The sequence below is a fragment of the Eretmochelys imbricata genome, chromosome 1 (genome assembly GCF_965152235.1).
Source record: "Eretmochelys imbricata isolate rEreImb1 chromosome 1, rEreImb1.hap1, whole genome shotgun sequence".
In the NCBI taxonomy this organism is placed as follows: Eukaryota; Metazoa; Chordata; order Testudines; family Cheloniidae; genus Eretmochelys; species Eretmochelys imbricata.
This window is the reverse complement of record NC_135572.1, coordinates 261,311,943-261,331,479: the sequence shown is the minus strand read 5'-3', so window position 1 is coordinate 261,331,479 and position 19,537 is coordinate 261,311,943. Positions and strand designations below refer to the sequence as shown.

At 40.3% G+C, this 19,537-nt stretch overlaps 1 protein-coding gene across 4 annotated transcripts in view; it reads right to left on the bottom strand.

Moving 5' to 3' along the window:
• Positions 1-1,129: 1,129 nt before the first annotated feature.
• Positions 1,130-19,537, bottom strand: part of POLR3B (RNA polymerase III subunit B) — a 121,418-nt gene continuing 103,010 nt past the window's right edge. Inside the window, exons 25-29 of one of the 4 annotated variants that reach the window (XR_013347361.1) lie at positions 18,032-18,198; positions 16,859-16,972; positions 16,276-16,439; positions 16,062-16,131; positions 10,151-10,206 (exon numbers count right to left, since the gene is read on the bottom strand). Coding sequence is in view for 3 of the 4 variants with exons in the window: in XM_077828899.1 (XP_077685025.1) it covers positions 1,571-1,700; positions 10,033-10,206; positions 16,859-16,972; positions 18,032-18,198 (585 nt within the window). In the remaining variant the exon portion in view is untranslated. Of the gene's footprint in view, positions 1,701-10,032; positions 10,207-16,061; positions 16,132-16,158; positions 16,440-16,858; positions 16,973-18,031; positions 18,199-19,537 lie in introns of those variants that run through there. The other 3 variants (XM_077828899.1, XM_077828906.1, XM_077828918.1) reach the window with 3 other exon arrangements.

Here is a 19,537-nt window from a genome sequence, read left to right as displayed (position 1 = left end):
ACTGTTATTACTCTGACTGCAAAGAAAAGAAGAGATCCACCCCCTCATTTGTGAGTCTGATTGCTCAGACTTGGTTCATTAATCCGGACACAAAGCTACTGCTCTAAATGTTTGGGATGCAGCTAAAAATAGCGAGCCAGTTCAGTAGCACCTCATCAGAAAATGTTCAGGACTTATCACTTGTCCCATTCCCCCCCAGAGGCAGAGCCATTTATGCAAGAAAATAAGGAAGACAAGTTTACTGAAATTTCTTGGCTATTTAGGAGGCTGATGAGTCTCTCAAGATCTCCACTATGCAGCTAATGTTACTTTCTTGCTTGTGATCCAGACTGCTCAGCTATTTCTCTCTGATGCACCTTGAAACCCTGATCCAACAATGGCATGCTTAATTTTGACTTCAGTGGGACTATTCGTGTGCTTAAAATTAAGATGTACTTATGTCTTTTGCTGAACCAGGGCCCAAGTGTCTTCAGAGTGTTAATTCCACCCACAGCTTTAGCTCTAGGCCCTGTATCCCATTAACAGAAACATAGCTCTTTTTCCTTCTCTAAATCTTCTTAGGTCACTCATGTCTATCTCTCTGCCAGCGGATGATTGTCCTTTACAGCATATTTTCCAAAGCTTGGTCACGTTTAATTTTAAAATCCCAATTTTTCTTTTAAACAAATCCTGGGAGACTCTCCATTATTAGCTATAGCACTTATATCCTGTTTTTTCAGGCCTTCAACCCTTGGAAGGCAAGCTATTATGTACTAAAATATTACACTCAATAAGAATCAAAATATTAATCTGTCTCTATAAACCAAATTCTGCCCTCGGATGCATGCATGCAATCCACTCTCAAACTTCACTGGAAGTTGTGTATGCCTAGCTGAAGGCAGCATTTGACCTTATATTTGTATTACACCCCACACACATGCATCTTTTCTTTACTTGCTTTCGGAAAATATTGTTCAAAAAGGTTGTATGGAAGTTTTTCAGAAAATGTGTTTAGTCTCGCCAAACTGTTTAAAGATTGTAAATAAATGCTTCAGCGCAATAAATTTAGCAATTTTGACCCTTCAAAGTACTTACCATACCATCTTTTACAACATTAACACTGGGTCATGAAAGCAAAACACAGGCAATATACTTGAAAATGTTTTTATTAGTCTTTCATACACTGTCAGTCTGGAAAAATTAAACTAATACTTAAGCAATATGGATAAACTGCTGTAGTTAATAACCCCTAGGCCCTGATCCAGAGAAGCACTTGCATCCTGAATGCATGATTATCACATACTTAAAAGTTACATGCGTACAGTGCTTTGCTGGATCAGGGCCTTATTTCATAATTGCTATATATCTCATTCATCCAGGCTGCCTGAGTCCCCACCATTTGCTCTTGATGTTCTCTACAGCATAGTCTCCCAGTCAACTTAAAATGGCAAGGGGGGAAATAATAAGGAATTCATCAGCACTCCTCCCTCCCTCCCCCACTCAGTTTTAACAGTCACTCCTTTTCCCAGAAATTCCTTCCAGTTCTGCATACTTTTTTTAAAATTTCTTCTTAAATCTTTGTTTTGCAGGCTCATTCATTGTACTTAGCCAATTTTAGCCTGGGTATAATGTTCATAGACTGAAGTTCTTGGAATAATAGTTTACAGGCATATGGAATGCGCAGGGATGAGACATGGCAAGACGACTTGCAGTAATGGCACCTAGGGAAACAACAAAAACAAATTCATTGCAGGTTTATACATGAAGCTCTGCTACAATTATCAAATGGTTCTTGTATCCCACTGCATGTAAAGAATACATTTTCTATGGCCTCCATCTCAGAATGTGCTGAGCACTCTGGCCCTGTTGCAGTATTTAAGGATGTGCATATCTATAAGTCCCTGAATAATCTCATTGAAGCCAACAGGATTACTCATGTGTTTAAAATTAAGCCTGTGCTTTACTGGATTGGGACTGGAGTGCTCAGCATCTTGCAGGACTGAGTGCTATATCCCTCTCACATGCAGGGAATAGGGCCACTCAAGAGACAGCATTACATAGACAGTGGTCAAGCGGATTCAAAATCTAAACATTTGGCTAGTTGTTCAGTTTCCATTCTACTCACTTTCAAAACGGATAGAGCACGGAGAAGGGGCCTTCAACCTTTGTTTTCTCACCTGAGATTTCTCCCATTACCAAAAAGTGTCCCAAATCCATTTATGCTCATTCTTACTAGGCTGAATATTTCTCTCTCCTCCAGCCTCCACAAACAAATAAGCAACCAAAGCAGCGCAGGTTGCAATTAAAATGGGAAATTAGTGAAGCAGCCTTTAAATGTTCCCGCTACTGGTCACTCAGGGTAATAGAATCTTATGATAATTTAGGGAGTTGGTTTTTTTGTTTGCTGTATAATTCTTTTCAGTACATTTGTGCAACTGGGCACTTCAAATAAATTAGAATGAAAATGCCCTGTGTTCAATAGCCTAATATCAGACTACCAAGCATTCTACAGATTATCTTTATTTTACACGGAGATAAGAACCAGCAACATAAAATTTAGTATTTACTCCCTCTCCCTCTAACCTTACACATCATATGGAGAATTGGAAACTCTTCCGCAAATATCACATTGCTACTTTCCCATTTCTCATTCTTTGATTCATTTATTATCCATAATATTTTATAAAGTTTAGAAAACAAGCCACTGAGGAAATTCAATCATTCAGGAGTCTGGAATGGGCTATCAATCTTTTCAATCTCTAGATCGAGGTTCAAATCCTGTCTCAGATCATTAGGTCCTAAACTTCCTATTTGATGGCTGTTTGCTTGAAGGCTCATTCCGGAAGTCAGTGGGAGTTTTGCCAATGTCCACAATGGTGAGAATCAATGTTTACTCAGTCACTTGATTCTGCTGTCCATGGGCCTGATCCAAAACCCACTGATGTCAATAGCATCAGGCCCAGTGAAGTCAACTGATGCTTCATAAACAAACTCAATAGGAGATGGATATAGTCAAGAGGCAGATCGCGGGCCAAATCTGGACTGCCAGACACTTTTAAATGGACCCCAAAAACTCTATATTTACTACTTATCACAATTATTGTTATTGTTTTTATTATTATTTTCTCTGGAGTCTGGACCTTGACTATACCTTAACCAAGAAATCTGGACCTTGACAAAAAATAATTGGCTACCCGTAGACTTGATTTAAATTAAATTTAGTGATTTTGTATTAAACTACCAGGGTTCCACTCTTGTTGCTATTCAGCATACATTGATTATATATGAAAAAGCATATGAGTTGACCATAACACTAAACAACACAATGATAAATGGATGATAAAATGAACTAATTTGCTACAAGGCCCTCGATTCTGAGAGCCAACACCAAAGTCTGCTGTAGTTATTCCATCAGATCATGCCACTTCTTTCCTGTCCTGAACTATCTATAATAAATAAGGCTACGTTTATGTCATGGAAGTCACAGAAGGTGCGACTTCCAGAGACCTGCTGTGACATTTTCTGCTTCAGCCCCAGGGACTGCAGGACTCTGGAGCTGACAGCCAGTGGGGCCTTGGCAGGATTCCGGGGACAGCAGTGACAAGCAAGAGGGGGCCCTCCTCAGGGTTCCAGCGACAGGCGACAGCCACGCAATGTGGGGGGAAGGGGAACACCTCGGGCAAGCGGTTGGGGTGTCCCGTTTTCTCTTTGGGAAATATGGTCACCCTGCAGCTCCCACACTGTGTGCGGAGGGGGGACCCCACAGCTCCCAGCCACCATGGGTGGAGGGTGGACTCCCCTGCAGCTTCCGGCTGTCCTGGACAGAGGGGGAACCCCACAGCTCCCAGCCACCACGGTGCTGGGGGAAACCATGGAGCCGTAGCAGCGAAAGTCACAGACAGGTCACGGCTTCCATGAATTTTTGTTTATCACCCGTGACCTGTCCATGACTTTTAGTAAAAATAACCATGGCAAAATCTTAGCCTTAATAATAAATAATGCTGTTCAGGAGCTACTGGTTTTTCAAGAAATTCAGGGCTGCTCTGCCTCTACACGATCCATATTTTGGAGTCCTTCATTACCAACTGATCTCTCTGCTAGCTGTACAGCAGCATTGACTACAGTACTCCAGTTCAGAGTGAAGAATGGATTCCACTCCACATGATTTGTGAGTTGAACAAAAAGCAGGATTGGTACTTTCTTGACCTGACTGAAGGCAATAATAAGTTAGTTAAAGAGAACCAACTGTTTCCAGAGAATACCTGTTCCACGTGGGCATTATTGTTGCCCGAACCAATAGGCACCGTTATACAATTGGATTGTTGATGCTGTTTTAAAGAAAACAGAGCTCAATTTTTTTTTGCAATAAATCTTTTCCTCATTGTCTGTTTATATTTGTGTGAGAGAAAGTTATGAGAAAAGTGACCATCTTCTGCGGTGGACATAGCAACAATTACAGAAAATGAAGGCAGTCACATGTGCAGCCCCGGAGCTCTCTATAGGGCATGACGTTTCTGCTTCTGGTCATACCCTTGTCCAGTCTGGGATCAGTGTGAGAGGCGGTACAGTGATTTAACAGGATCTTTCTTAGAACTACATGGAAAATGCACCTCATAGCTCAGTGGTGGGCGGGGCAAGTTGAGACTGGCAGACAGACATGATATTGTGGGGAGGAGTGTGGGGTATGTTCTGGCTGGTCACATGTCCTTATCTACCCCAGCATTGGTACAGTACAATCCCATACTGTCAGAGGTCTGCCTACAAAATCTAGATGGAGGGCGTGCATGTTTAGAGATGTGCAGTGCATAACTCAAGATATGTGCACTTAGAGGGCCAAATTCAGCCCTTGTGTAAACGGACAGCTATTCAGTGCAGTGTAAATTACACTCACACAAAGGCTGAATTTAAACCAGATTTAAATTTAAACATTTTCTGTGTCCATAAATTTTCAAATACCCAAAATATTGCACCTGCACAATCTCCCAAAATATTTATGGTCTCCTATGTGTCATGAACATCTTCAGCATAAGAATCAAACCCCGTTTGCTGTATTCATCAGAGCACGGTCATTGAACTCATTGGGACTATGCACAAGAGTAAGGTGAGGAGGACCAGTATTAAATTGGTACCCCACAGTGAATTTTTTTAAAACCTTCACTGGGACACTCTCAGCTGCAGGGGTCCCTCCTCACCCACAGAGGAACCAATCCTGCCACTGAGGGCAGTATGTTGTTACTTCCCTCAGGAAAGTATAACCCAGATGTACCACCCTATATTGGATATACATGTTAGGGGGACATCTTATATGTAACCATTTTTTCCTGGCGACTAGTGCCCTTCCAGTCATCTACAGAACAATGCATTGCTACAAGCTTTCCCAGAGCAGTGTCTCACTGATGCTTGAGTCTCTGACACAGGCCAGTTGAGAGGTTCTGAGTTGCTCTAATTACCTAGTTTTTACTGTGTTGCTCATTAGAGGTCACTGACTGCAGCTACGAATGGATACAGCTTATTTAGTAGCTGAAACCACCCATTATTGATTATGCTTCCCCACCAGGGAGCTTTTTACAGAATTAGATTGCTTTGAATGTCTGTTCCTCTCTCTGGGAGAAACTCCACCTACAGTTTACAAACTTTAAACTTTGCAACAAAGTTGAACAAAAAGGGTTTGATTAACAAACCCCTAATTTAAAGGGTTAAACACTCATTTTTTCACCCTCACTGGTCGAAGGATCCATGAGTTATTTTATGGAGCCTTTCTGATTCCCCTCAGCTCTTCCAACACCTTCAAGGACCCATGTTGCAGACATCATCTTTGTTAAGACTGGCCACATCTGCATTGAAGCTGTACAAAGCAGGGCCTTACACAGGTGGAAGGAGTTGCTGTTGAGAAACATAAGGCATTCTCCTTCCACTCAGAAGCAGATTACACTCTCGTCCCATCCTTGCCGGTGGAGCAAGAGCCTGGCTTTGGAAAAAGAGCACTTATCACATGTTCATTAGTCTGGCACAAATATATATTTTTGGTATCATGACAGAAGTTCAAAGAGTACGCTTTGCACTCACATGCAGAGTAATGCCTGTCTACACAGTTGCTTAACAGGAGAGATTTGAGTCACAAACAACGATTTAGTCTTCTCTCACAGGACTCGACATCAAACTAGAATTTAAACAAAGTACTAAACAATCCAAATACTGTCTTCTCCTAAGGCCTGACATCTTCAGTAGCCATTGGCTGAGTCATATGACAAAAGCACAACCAGGAATCCAAACAGTTTAAATAACATTAACGGTAAGAAAAGCAACAGGTGGTGTCCTGCTGCTGGGTAGTTCTGCTGTTATTTATAACACTTATATGTTACACGTTTTTTCCCCCCCCACATGAATGGGTGCACACTCACGCACACTCGCTCTCTTTAAAAAAAAAAAAAAAATCACTGATCATTAAGGGATGTTCAGAGCAGGCTTTATGCTCCTTTCAGGGAACATGGGTGTTTAACAACCTCAATCCTCTGACTATCCACCTAGACTTCAGTTATATGAGCACAAGAGTTGAGGAAAATTAAGAGGTACCCTCTTTTTGGACATAACACATGTACATCAAAAGAAAGATATTCTGACACTGAGACCAAAAACAGCATCCCATCTCTTTCACATACAAAAGAGCAAGACTTACTTTCAGTCTACTTTCTTGCCCATAACATACGATGAAAAATAGGCAGACAAACTTCCATAGCTTCTAATAACAAAGATGTATTCCTGGCAACCTACTGTATAGCCTTATACCCAGTACACCAAAATCGTAGTAGAAAATTAAGGCAACTGGGATCCAAATCCACACCATTAAAAGGTGTTGCGTTCCAAACAGTTTTGGCCTCTAATTCCATGTTTTCAGTACTTGAGGAAAATGCAATTAGTCTGCACAGGATAAAGCTTGCACTAGGCTAAAATCCAGGACAACAGTGACAATATAATCTTACCTGCAGAGAAATTTTTTTTTTTCCTAAGAAGGTGGCATTTGGTTAGAGGGAGACTGACAGAGGGTCACATTCCAATAAGGAAGCTCCATCCTTACTGGGCTAGTCGCGCTCTGCCTTTCCCCAGCAATCAGTGCATCTTTCTAACATCACCAACAGGTGTACCTTGTCTTGTATTCCCACAGTGAAAGGAAGTACCTATCAGGTTGCTCTGTATAGGAGCCAGCGTGGGAAGGCAAAGCATAAATGGTGGCGATGTGGGAAATTCAGTAATCTGGGGGCAATTCCACAGCCAGAGAAGTACAACAAACAGAAGATGCAGATCATCACTCATCTCCCTATCCCTCTCTTTTGCGCTGCAAGACTCACATGAAATTATGAAGGTTTGAGACTGTGGCAAACCTGACCTCAACTATTCAGTAATTTATGGCTGGGATTCAGGGGTTGGGGAGTTCAAGGACATTGATACCGCTGATTCTCCCGTTTCGAAAAGGTAAATCACTCGTTTATAATATAGATGATATGTGCAATCAGGTCTTTGTCTCTATTCCTGTATCCAGTGGAAGAGCTTTTTCTGTTTCTCTAAAGTTTAGACTTGGAGGGTGATTTTCTAGTAGGGGCTGGAAGTTCTCCAAAGAAAGTAATTTTCCTGTGCCAAGCATAGGGGAGAGTCCAATTCCCCTGTAAATGATTTCTGTCCTGCAAAGAGGTAATCCATCAGCTTTACAGGCACCACAAAGACTCAAGGAAAAACCTGAGCCAGCAGGACTCATTAGATAGTCTGAGAACATTTGCTTTTTTAAAAAACAAAAAACAAACAAAACCATACATACAGATCTCTCTATTGTATTGAGATAAATCTCTGTAGTATTAGAACAGTAGCGGACATGGGGCCTGATTTTTCCAATGCAGGATGCAAGTAACTCCCACTGTTTTAAATAAAAGAGTCGCTTTTATCCTAGGGCAGGAGAATAGAGCCCCTTGAATTTTACTACTAATGCATTCCTGTGTGCTCTTCATTGTTATTTCCTGTCCACCACTGCCCCTGGAATGGCCACAGGGGCAAACATTAAAACACCTGTACCCCTGGAGTTTACTCTGGTTCCAGAAGAAAATTTGGCCCAGAAACACCAGGAGAGTGGTAAACTTTGTTCTCTAGCAAGGACAAGCACATGGCAATGGGAGATTAAAGCAATACTAACATCTCCAAAAGATCTATGCTGTACTGAATTGCAACAGCATAGATCAGAGATTCAGAGTTGAGCTCAGGCTCTTCCTGGTCCTCCAACCCAAAAGAAAACATTCTCCACTTAGAACAAAACAAATATGCACCCATCTGCCCCCGGTTGGTGTGTTAGGTGGAGAAATGGCTTTAGAGGAGAGAATCCTGCTGACTTTGCTCCTGTAAAAGGAAATCGGAAAGTCTATTGCTCATGAGAACAAACAGAAAGTATTAAGGGCTAAAGGGAACTGGAGCTGGTCAGAGAACATAAGTAGAATTACAGTACACACAAAAAACCCCCCACAGTCTCAGCAACTAAGAACACCATCTACTAACGGTGCCCTTTGTGTGTAGTGTAACTTGCAGAAAAAAATCGTACGGTATTAAAGATTTTTTTTCTATTCTGTAGTAAAATTAAGTATGAAAGGACACTACACGCTTCTGAAAATCTTACTGAAAAAGAATAGCAGTCCTTCAAAAATATTTATGACTGCATTAGAAATACGTGGTCCTATGTGTCTTTTTTGTAAAAATCTCATCACTCTCCCTTAATAAAGATAAAAGTTAATTGAAGCATGAAACGTGCTAGACTGATCACTTGGAGGACTGATGGCGGCCATTAATTTTCAAAGCTAGCTACAGAACAGGTGCAGTGAGCGGCAGTGCAAGCTTCCCGACAGGACTTAGAGCTTGTCCATTCAGTGAAGCAAAGTGCACCAGAGGGGTGTGATCTGTAGAGCGCTGACATGTTGTGGGTTTAACTGCCCCACGTAGACCCAGCTGGTGTGCTCTAAAAAGGTACCTAGTTCACACTCATGTAGCTCCATTTCAAGCAGGATGACATTAATCTGAATTGGGTACCATTTAAAGAACTCCAGCTAGGTCTGCACAGGTCGGCCAGAGCACAACATGTTAGAGCGCTACAGATCACACCCTCCAGTTCACTTTGCCATGCAGGGCAGACAAGCTCTCAGAGACCATTAATTAAGCCCTGGTCTACACTCAAAATTGCACCATTTTAACTAAAGGTGTGATTTTAAACCAATTTAGTTAAATCCATGCAACTGTGTGTGTGGACACTTAAATTAGTTTTAAGTGTCTTCAATCAATTTATCTTAAGCTGGTTTGTACACGATCTAAGCTAATGTGATTTAAGACACAAACCCATCGAAGAGCCTGTCCCCAGTAGGAGAGTTGCAACAACTGAATTAAGTTAGTTGAGTTAAATTGGCACACAAACTCTACGTAGACAAGCCCCTAGAGAATGAGTGAGAGGGCAGTACAGATTCCATGTTAATTCCAACCTTGTCCTGTCCCTCAGACTGCCAAAAGGTACCAACTGTAACTGAGTTTTGGGACATGGATATTTATTCCCACTTTGGGAGATGGACCACAAAGGCCAGGTTTTGTTTTGACTTAAACCCTCTGAAACCTCAACTTCAGTTAGGACAGAATTTGGCCCAGAGACTACTTTGTGTGACAGCTGCACTACCAAGTCAGAAGGAACCAGTGCCTTAATAGTGAAAAGCTCTATATCCTGTTACCAATCCCATGACCATTCAGAGTGCATCCCCTTTACACTTACCTGGTCATTGATGTAGATTAATTAAAATGTATGGAAATGTTAACGAAGATTTGCAAAGCACTTTCAAGAGAGAAAGCACTACACAAGTGTGAAGTATTATTCTGTAGATGTATTTACTGTGTTAATCAGTTTGCTTCACATAACTTAAAGATTCAATAGCTTTCTTTAAAGTGGACAATCAGAACATAAGACTGCACGTGTAAAATAAAAGGAAAAGAGATCAGGATGTAAACCCACTAACAAGAAAACATTAAAATGAGTCAATTTACCAGCCAGAATATCCCAGCAAGCCACACTGTCCACAGACATCCACTTCAAAGGCATCACTTGAAATCATCAGTCTCTCCAGCAAAAGCATGCTGGCTCCATAACCTATTAAACAATCTCGTTCCATTTCTCCAAGACGTAAACCACCATCACGCGATCGACCTTCAGTGGGTTGCCTTTGAAATAAACAATTTAAAGAATATAATAAATATTTCTGGAACATATGTCCTCAAATTTTAGGAATGTATTCCCTAAGGAATAGTACCAATAGGCTTACATTAAAGGTCTACAACCACAGGGCAAATCCTGCAAGCAAGTAGTCCTTACTCATGCGCGAGTAATATGTAGTAGTTACATGAGTAAGGATTGCAAAATCTAGACCGTAATTCTTTATTTCACAGATTTAGTTGAATAAATGCAAAACACATGAATTTTCATTAGCCAAGAATCCAGTTATAACTACATACATGAATACAAAATTAGTAAACATTATATTTACAGAGCATTCAAAGTACTGAAGTTTTATTATCCAGCTAAATAAAACAGGAGCCAAAACAGATATTGTGTTTTCAATTGGTCATATATTCTAGCTAATGGGATCTAGGAAAAAAAAAACTTCACACCTCTGATAAAATTTTAAACGAGTCATTTGATACATGTAGAAATGAAAAAAAACCCTACTGGAAAAATGAGATGTTTGTTTTAATTTGACTTTTTTTTTTAAAAGTAAATGTCCTTTTACAAGTTTTTTTTTTTTTTTTTAAATTTACTTTCACTTTAAAACATACATTAAAAGGGAGCACCTATGCTTCAGGTGCCCCTTGACATATTTTAAAAACTGTGTTATACAAACAGCTGTTCCAGGAATCCCTTTTTGCCCAATCTTTAAAATAAGTCATAATACAACAGTTAGAAATATTATGATCTCCCACCAGTGTCCTCTTGGTCTCTCTCAGCTAGGTAAAATACAGGAGGCTTTGCAACAGGCCCAACAGTGTTTGCAAACAAACATCAAGGACAATTTGGATCCAGGACAGCAAGTTCCAAAGCTGAAGGGCCCTGGAAGAACATCCAGCCTGCTGCTTCCTCTCTTTTTGTGTGTTCGTAAAAGATTATTAAACTGGAAATAATTTTAAAAAAGCCTTTTCTTAACGTTTATGCAGTTTGTCTAAGCAGAAATGCAAAACATACATAGATTTGTCAGGTCAGTGTTGCCAACTCATGATTTCATCACAAACCTCATGGTATTTGGCATTTTACTTAGACCCAGCTCCTGAAGACAAGTGATTATTGGAAAATCTCAGCCTTTGTTTGCAAAAATAGGAAGTTTCTGCCCCTTGTGGTTGTGGAGAAATGCTTGAAATGTGATTCAAGTGCACTCTAAAAGGCTCTGAAACCAGAATGCAAATCAAAATGCAAAACTGGCTTTAAAAAAAAAAAGTTGTTTTTTTACATGAATCTCATGATTCTGGAACGTTTTAGGTTGGCAATACTGCAGACTTTGATTCTCACATACTAGCACACTGCACAGCAATACTTGGGTTGCAAACAGCAGTTGAATGACAAAAAAGCAACTTTTAAAAAAACGTAATGGAGACATTTAAAAATATCACAATGTATTAAACGAAATAATGTACATGCATTGCCTAAATTATTACAGTATACCTTTAAGTAATTAAAATATTGTCTGTTTTGTCCTGGATAATTTGATAATCAGAAAGTGGTTGCCAGAATATGCCACATGAAATATTTAAAAGAAGATAAAAGGATTTTAAAGGTTTAGGGATGGATACAAAATGACCACTGAAGTCAATGGAAGTTTCTACTTCAATGAGCTATGGATCAAGCCCTTAAACACCAAGGGATAAGAAGAATTGTTTATGGTGGTCCTAAAGTACAGGTTTACCTGGGTGGTGGAGCTGGATATCTGGATCCTTTGCATCACTGGAGTGGCATAAAGCAGCCAGTGTGTACTAGCGAATCAGGCCTGCAACTTTTGTAATATACGTATTTTGTGTATAATAATTCAAATTATTTTATTTCCAGAGTAAAGTTGTAATTTTACAGTGAAAAATGGTTTCAAAAATAAATGGCCTCAATATATAATTAACCTGCTTAATAACTACAAAAAGTTATCTTAGTTACTAGATTCAATGGATCTTGTCAAGGTTTAAATTGTATTTACTTTTCGAAGAAGTCTTTCCTTTTTTGTGTCACCACCTTGGGAACATAAAGCTAATCTGTTTGCAATTCAAATTTGTCCTTCCATTCATGTAACTGGTTTCATTTTCTTCCTTGTTGTGACAATAGGAGGAATCTGTTTACAGTTTAACATCCTAGTTCTCACACACACACACACACACACACACACACACACACACACACACACACACACACGGATGGTGGCATGTTCATTGCTCAGACACTGCTTTAATGACTGATCCTGGAGCTTATCCAGCAAGGCTGTGAGGGCCAGATTTTGAAAGGTATCTGAATAAAGATGCACCTCAAGATGCACATAAGCACCTAAGCGCTTTTGAAAATCTCACTAGGCACTTATCTGCATCTTTTATGTGCCTACCTACCTTTGAAAATCTGCCTCGGAGAACCTACGACTCCCCTTCCAGTCAATGAAATAATGAGATTCTGGAAAAGCTATGTGCACTCTTTCCTTTCTAGTCCTTAAAAAGCTGTGGTCTTTAAAGATACAGAGCAAAGCACCGAAGTCCCCCATTTTCAAAACTTGCACAGATGCCTACGTTTCACTGAAAGTCAATGGGACTTCGGTGCTTTAGAAACTTTTACCCAGAGAGTGGGGTTTTCAAAACCTCCTAAGTAAGCTAGCAGCACAAGGCGTACATGACGTCAATGGGACTTGTTCTCCTCACTCACTGAGGTGCTTTGAAATTTCCCCTCCCCTTTAAGCGTTATTTAATATTATAAAATATAATATTTATAAAGGGTTTGCGTGTTCTCTCTCTTTCACCCATCCAGCCACCCCGGCTGTTGTCCCTCCTTTCTGCATTCTAAACAGAGGTTCAAGAGACCCAAACATGGAAGCTTTAAAAACAGAAAACATTTCAAATGTCAAAAAACAAAAAAGAGAAACACAAATAAAACCAGAAAGCACCAGGAGCACTGAAAGTAAAAGAACCACATCCTTAAACGAAAAAAGAAAAGGAGGACTTGTGGCTACAGCCGTAGCTCATGAAAGCTTATGCTCAAATAAATGTGTTGGTCTCTAAGGTGCCACAAGTCCTCCTTTTCTTTTTGCGGATACAGACTAACACGGCTGCTACTCTGAAACCTATCCTTAAATGAAAAACTGGGGCCAGTTGATCCTGATATTGTTTATTTAACTATTACCGTTAGAACCAGAATAATCAAGCAGTTAACTCCAATGTTTATTTACTTAAAAAACTCAACCCAAATCAGCAATTTAATGGCACTATTCTGCATTATCCAGAAGACTGAGTTCAATTTCTTGCCCTGTTTCTTGCTTCCTAGGCCAGCAGAGGAAAAGGTACTTAACCCCTGGGGATGAAAGTATGTCTCACTCTGCTCAACAGTGATCCCCCTCATTCCTGTTAAACAACAGTGCTAGCTGGCTGAATCACTGGACCTCAAGGGTGGGGATGTTATCCAAAGGACCTTCATATCTCTGACAGGAAGAGAGGGGACACTGCTCCAAGGCCTTGGGGATTGGAGGGCAACATTGACCAGTATTACCAAATTATTTTCTTACAATGCACTATGAAACCGGCGTGTCTGATTATTTCAAAATGCAAGCAGGCAAGCCAGGACTGAGTTATTCATTCTGATAATTGTGTGTGTGCGCACGCACAAGAGGAGAAAATAACCCACAGAGGAGCCAACACCGATTTCCTACATAGAACAGTAAATGTAGTTACGTATATACAGAGCTGACTGGGCAATAGAATTCTAGCTTCCTCTTTGATGCTGCCTGTGAGCTTTATTTGGGGCCTTTGGCACCCGTTTATGTCTCAGGGGTGGAGACCCAGGAACCCCAAACATTTGCCACAGAGCAGAGAGGACAGGATGAGGTTAAAATTAGGTACACTGCCTAACCCTCAAAGCCTTTATATTCATACACCAGCTGCTGTCAGGTCTCTCTCTTTGCAGTGACATTTTGCTGCCACAGACACAGCTTTCTGAAACGGACCAATTTAGTCTAACAGCGGAGAAAGGGTCTGATTCCGAGTCAACTTCGCTCCTCTGGCACAATGGAACTTTCTATGATCAGGGTGAAGCTGACCTGTGCAGGAGACAGGGCTTTCTCAGGGGCCACTCAGACCATCAAAAGAACTCCCTCAAGAACTAAGGACCTCCCCACCTGCTGTTCTATCGGCAAGGTGCACTTCTGTAACCTTGCCTTCTCTATCAGAAACACATAGCTCTTTTGGTCTCTCTCGCTCTCTCTTTTTTTTTTAACCAAACAAACACTAAAACAAGACACTCCCCTGCACACACACCTCTCCCTGGGGAAAGGGCAAGAGGACAAATATCTGACAGATGTTAGTCACGTTGCTTAATGCTATACTGGAAGTCCCTCAGATACTACAATGATGGTGTAAAAACCTATACAGAACAGAATAGCAGATTAAATTCAGATGCAAGATGATACACATTAGAAGAAATAAATATTAGACTACCCATATATATATTGACAGGTTCTACCTTAACTAAATGCTCATGGAAAAAAATTCTAGATATCAAGGAGATAAATTAACACATCTGCTCAACGCATAGCGATAGTAAAAAAGCAAAAACTGATGTTTAAGGCAATGAGGCTGGACAGATGTCTGTGGGCATCACTTAATCTGCTGAATCTTTAGTACTAGTGATGCTCAAGAAGGAAAGAAGCCAGCTTTGAATCTCAGATCCCAGGTGGAGTTTTCCACAGTTGTAAAGAGATAGTTTTACAAAGCAAAACTAAGCACATTTGATATGGAAATGATTGAGACAATAACCAGTGAACCCCACAATGAAATGTCATCTTTATAGGAGTACTATTCAAAAGAGTCACATTTTAAGATACAGTTAGTCCACTTTGTCCTCTGTAAAATGCAATGGATGAAGAAACGAACACGAAAGTCTGGAACTTATTCTCTTAGTGGAGGTGATGGTAATAAGAAAGGATGAATTAGTGGAGAAAAACAGTTTCTAAGACTGGTGGTCATGAGGCAGCTTAAATAGAACAATCCACTAGCTTCCTCAAAGGCAAGGGGAAAGCCAGATAAAAGCAGACAGGGACTATTATGCAGGTATGTGAGGGTAGGTTATAAAAGGGGACAGTGATCAATTGCTGTCATTCGTTAACAAGAACGGATCATAGGTAATGGTGCTAAGATTTAGATGGGGCATATAAGTACCAAGATAACACTAGTTAGGTAAATAGGGTTCCAGAAGAGATTTTGGAATCATCTTCACTAGTGATATTCAAGACTAGATTGGACAACCAACTGTCTCACGGGATTTAGGGATCATGCAAGCAATCCTGCTATGATGCAGAGGAATGGACAAAGTAATCCACCAGAGGTCACTTCCAAGCAAAGTGATTCAGTGATATAAGGTTTGATAAGCCAAAAGGATCCATCAACTTGAAGGCAGCATGAGCAGCCATATCGACTATAGCTGAAGGGGATGAGTCTTTGTTTGGCCTCAAGGGCAAGAAGCCAGATAAATCCAATGAAAGCAGAAGATTTCAGAGTCCTTGAGTGTGTAGATGGAGGTATTAAATCTCTGGAAGCATATCACATTACATACATGCTTTTTCAAGCACACCCTCTGACTCCTAAACTTGAAACTAAAGACACCAATGTTGATCCTTTTTGCTCCTGATGTAGCGGGGTAGTGTAGGCTTGGCCATGTTTATTCAAGGGGAAAGCCAGATGAAAGCAAACATGACTGCAGACAAGAGAATTCATATTTAGTGCAATGATAACCGCATCACGGGAACTGAGGAAGCTTTATCAGATCTTTAATGAAACAGCTGAAAATGGAGACTTACCATAGGTTTCTTTGTAAGTTCTGACACTGATGAATTGCAGGGTGTGCTGAAATTGCCAACAAGCACCATGCTGAATAAGAACAGAAAGGTCACTGATTGGTAAATGCCATCTTGGAGTGTATCTCTTTCTTGACCATACCACAGGGATTGAGGTTGGGTGGGAGGGGGAAGGAGACAGCATTGCAGATGCTGTATTTTGGGGATGTGTGCATACCATTTCAATGGGTGTTTACATTCAATTGTAGCCAATCCATTCATTTCATATTAAAGGGCAAAAGTTAGTGTCACAATATTAATTGTACTATGTAAAAATCCCAGTGACTGCTGCAAGATCAAAGGAAGTTTTTTCTTCCATTCACACACTGTGTTGTGAGAACACTGCAGTTAAATCAAAAACAGAAGAAGAAAAAAGCTCTTTAAATGCCAGTGAGGACAAACAAAAAGGGACAGCAATGCTTTTAAACAACCCCATAGGTCTACGTATCTGTTATGTTAAAAACATCACCCAGTGATTCACAATGTCTACATTTCCCCAGATGCAACAGAATCAGTTAAGAACAGAGTAGAAGCCTCAACTTGAATTGTATGAAGCACTCTTTGGATCTGCAAACTAACTTCCTCCTATCACGGTTTCACAAGAGTTTTGTTATTTTCCCCAATTAATATTAAACAAGGAACATCAAATATGTTAAACACTAAGAGACAAAACACCTTAATCTTTTATCTGCTTAGGTTTAGTGAACCAAGCACATTTCTGATTACACAGCAAGTACTCTGCACACATTCTTCAACAATACCTGGTAAGGACAGCTCTAGGGCCTCGAGCTCTGGCATGCATCTTATCCAACACCATATGCTTTAGTTTCTGGTAATACACAGGACCAAAATAGATATATGCTTCCAAGGGTTCTCTAAAGGAATAAAAACAAACACAATCTTCTTGGTCAGCTCATTTTTACCCTAAGATATGAAACAGTCTACTAGACAGGAAAAGCGACAAAGCCATTTGAAATAACCCAGGAGCCATGAATTATTTAAAAAAAATGCATTTGGACTTTTAGGACAATCTGCAATGGAGTCATGAATAAAGTTCTAGAGAATAGTTTGGGAGTGCTTCCTCATAACAGTACGGTGTATTACTGTACATTCATGTGGAGAACAAGGCTCTGAATCTGCAACTGATAGCAGAGGGGCAGACTGCTGTGCCTGTGCAGAGCCCATCTGACTTCAGTGAGGCTGTGTGGGTGCATTTCACCCAGGTGCTATCAGTTGCAAGCTAAGACTCACTGTCTGAGAGAAGTTGAACTGTGATTTAAGATATTATTTACATCGCTTAATTTGTATCATTCATATAGCTTATGTTATCAACAGAAAGAAATGCATGCAGAATGTATACCTAATTTAGGGATCAAGGAGTAAACAGGGCACTTATATCTAGGTATCTCTTGCATGCATTTATATTCTAATTGCCTTGCCAACTACCTTATTCCATATGTTGATTATCCTTTCCATTGAATACATTTGATTTGTTTCTGGAGGAGTGGAGGGAGGTGGGGGAGACTTGGAGGAACAGTGAAAAAGCAAGAAAGTGGGATTAAGACACCTTTTTAAAAGGGCAAGCATGTTGGACCATATGGGTTTTTCCTGTTCCTAAACTATCTCATGTACTTTGAGCTCCTTGTCTCGGAAGACAGTCTTATCAACACAGCAGGAAGTTACAGAACAGACAACTATGTAAGATTGAATCACTGTATAATCAGCAAAAAAAGCACACAGATACAGCCCAAGGAACAGACACCTGCCTCCAATTCCATATTTTACAGTACTATTATAGTAAACGTGACATTGCAAATAAATACTCTAACAGCACATAAAATTGCTGTCCATTTTTTAAAAAAGAAAATTACTTAAAAATTGCTCTTTCCTCACTCCTACTCTGAAATGCCTAAAATTTTGCAGCAGATTCTTACCCAGTGATGCCAGATGTTACGTAGTCCTTCCCTAAGTAGTTATACCCATGGCGAATGAGATCTTCACACACATCCTTAACTTTACTACCTCCAAAAGCTGTTCCATAGTGAAATCTGCCATCTAGGACACCAGCTTTCCCTGCCAAGAGCTCAATTAATTTTCCCACCTGTGCAATGGAAAACATGAGAAGTTATAAAAGGAAGAGTACTTCCTTGATATACATGTTACACCTCTGAAACACCTCCTCAAGTTTTAAAATTTGGCATCTTAATGCAGGACTGACAATTCACTGGCATACGGAGGGCAAGACTTGCAAATTCCCTGTCACCTGGCTCATCCTCCTCATCACATTTGGAAGGTGAACAGGACCGCTGATCTAGTCCCCACTACCAGAGAACCAAGGACGTTAAAGTGTCGGAGATCAGTAGCAGGAGTAGAGGAGAGAAAGACAGCGGTGAGAAAAAAAAGAAAACATAGAAGGTAAAAACCAACAAGGGAGAAAGGCTGAATAAAGGGCCAGATGATAGCCTGACTAGCATGGCAGTGCAAGGGCATAACATGGTGCAAAGCGCTCCCATATGTCTATGTACCAGCTACTTTCATCATGGACAGTACCACATATGGGGAAGTAGGCTCTGGAGAGCTTATACTTCCCCCACCCAGCTGGATGGAGTCTTGGCTCTGCCCCCAGTATGTTCAGTGACACAGCTATGCTGGCATGTTAGGGAAAATATGCTGTGCCTGGCATAGACTCAAAGGTTACATCCTGCCTGGAGCAGTAGGGAGACCGGACGTGAGATTGTGATTGGGAGCTCTCATGAGTCACAATCTCCCCCTCAGCTGTTCCTTATGCTGGGCAGATTGGAATGTCACAGTCTCACTGAAAAGGATGAATGTCCTGAAGAAAAAGTATGTATTAGAGAAACAAACACTGAAAGTCAATGAAAAATATTTTGAAGATTAACAAGAGATGAAAAGGCACATGAGCTAGAAGAGATGCATCATGGTACTGAAGGGAAAGTGAACTGAATAGGAAGAGCGAAAGAATAAAACAAGGGAGCAGTAAGATTATATTTTATAGGAAGCTGGCTTCCAATTCAGGATCTATTATTTCATGGTGGTTGAAGCAGTTTCTTGCCGAAAACAAATTTGGAATCTGAAGTTTTCCTTGGTTTCTTTTTCAAAAGTTGACCAATGCACCAATTTTTCTCCCATGCATTAACAGACACAAAATCTGAGCTTTAAAAATGGGTATCTTATTTTCATTCCTTTTTGTTAAATAGTTCAATGAAAACCATTTATTTTACAGTTAGTCAAATACTTTATTAGGCCTCAATCCTATAAACACTTTAGCACCCAGTTAAACTTTACTGTGTGAACAGTCCCCAGTACATAAGTGTTTAGACTGGATTACAATGATTTGAATAAATCCAAGTTTACCAACCCATTAGTGACAGAGTCAGAACTATTAATGTTAACCTTGTGTTTCTCTCTCTCTCGATCTC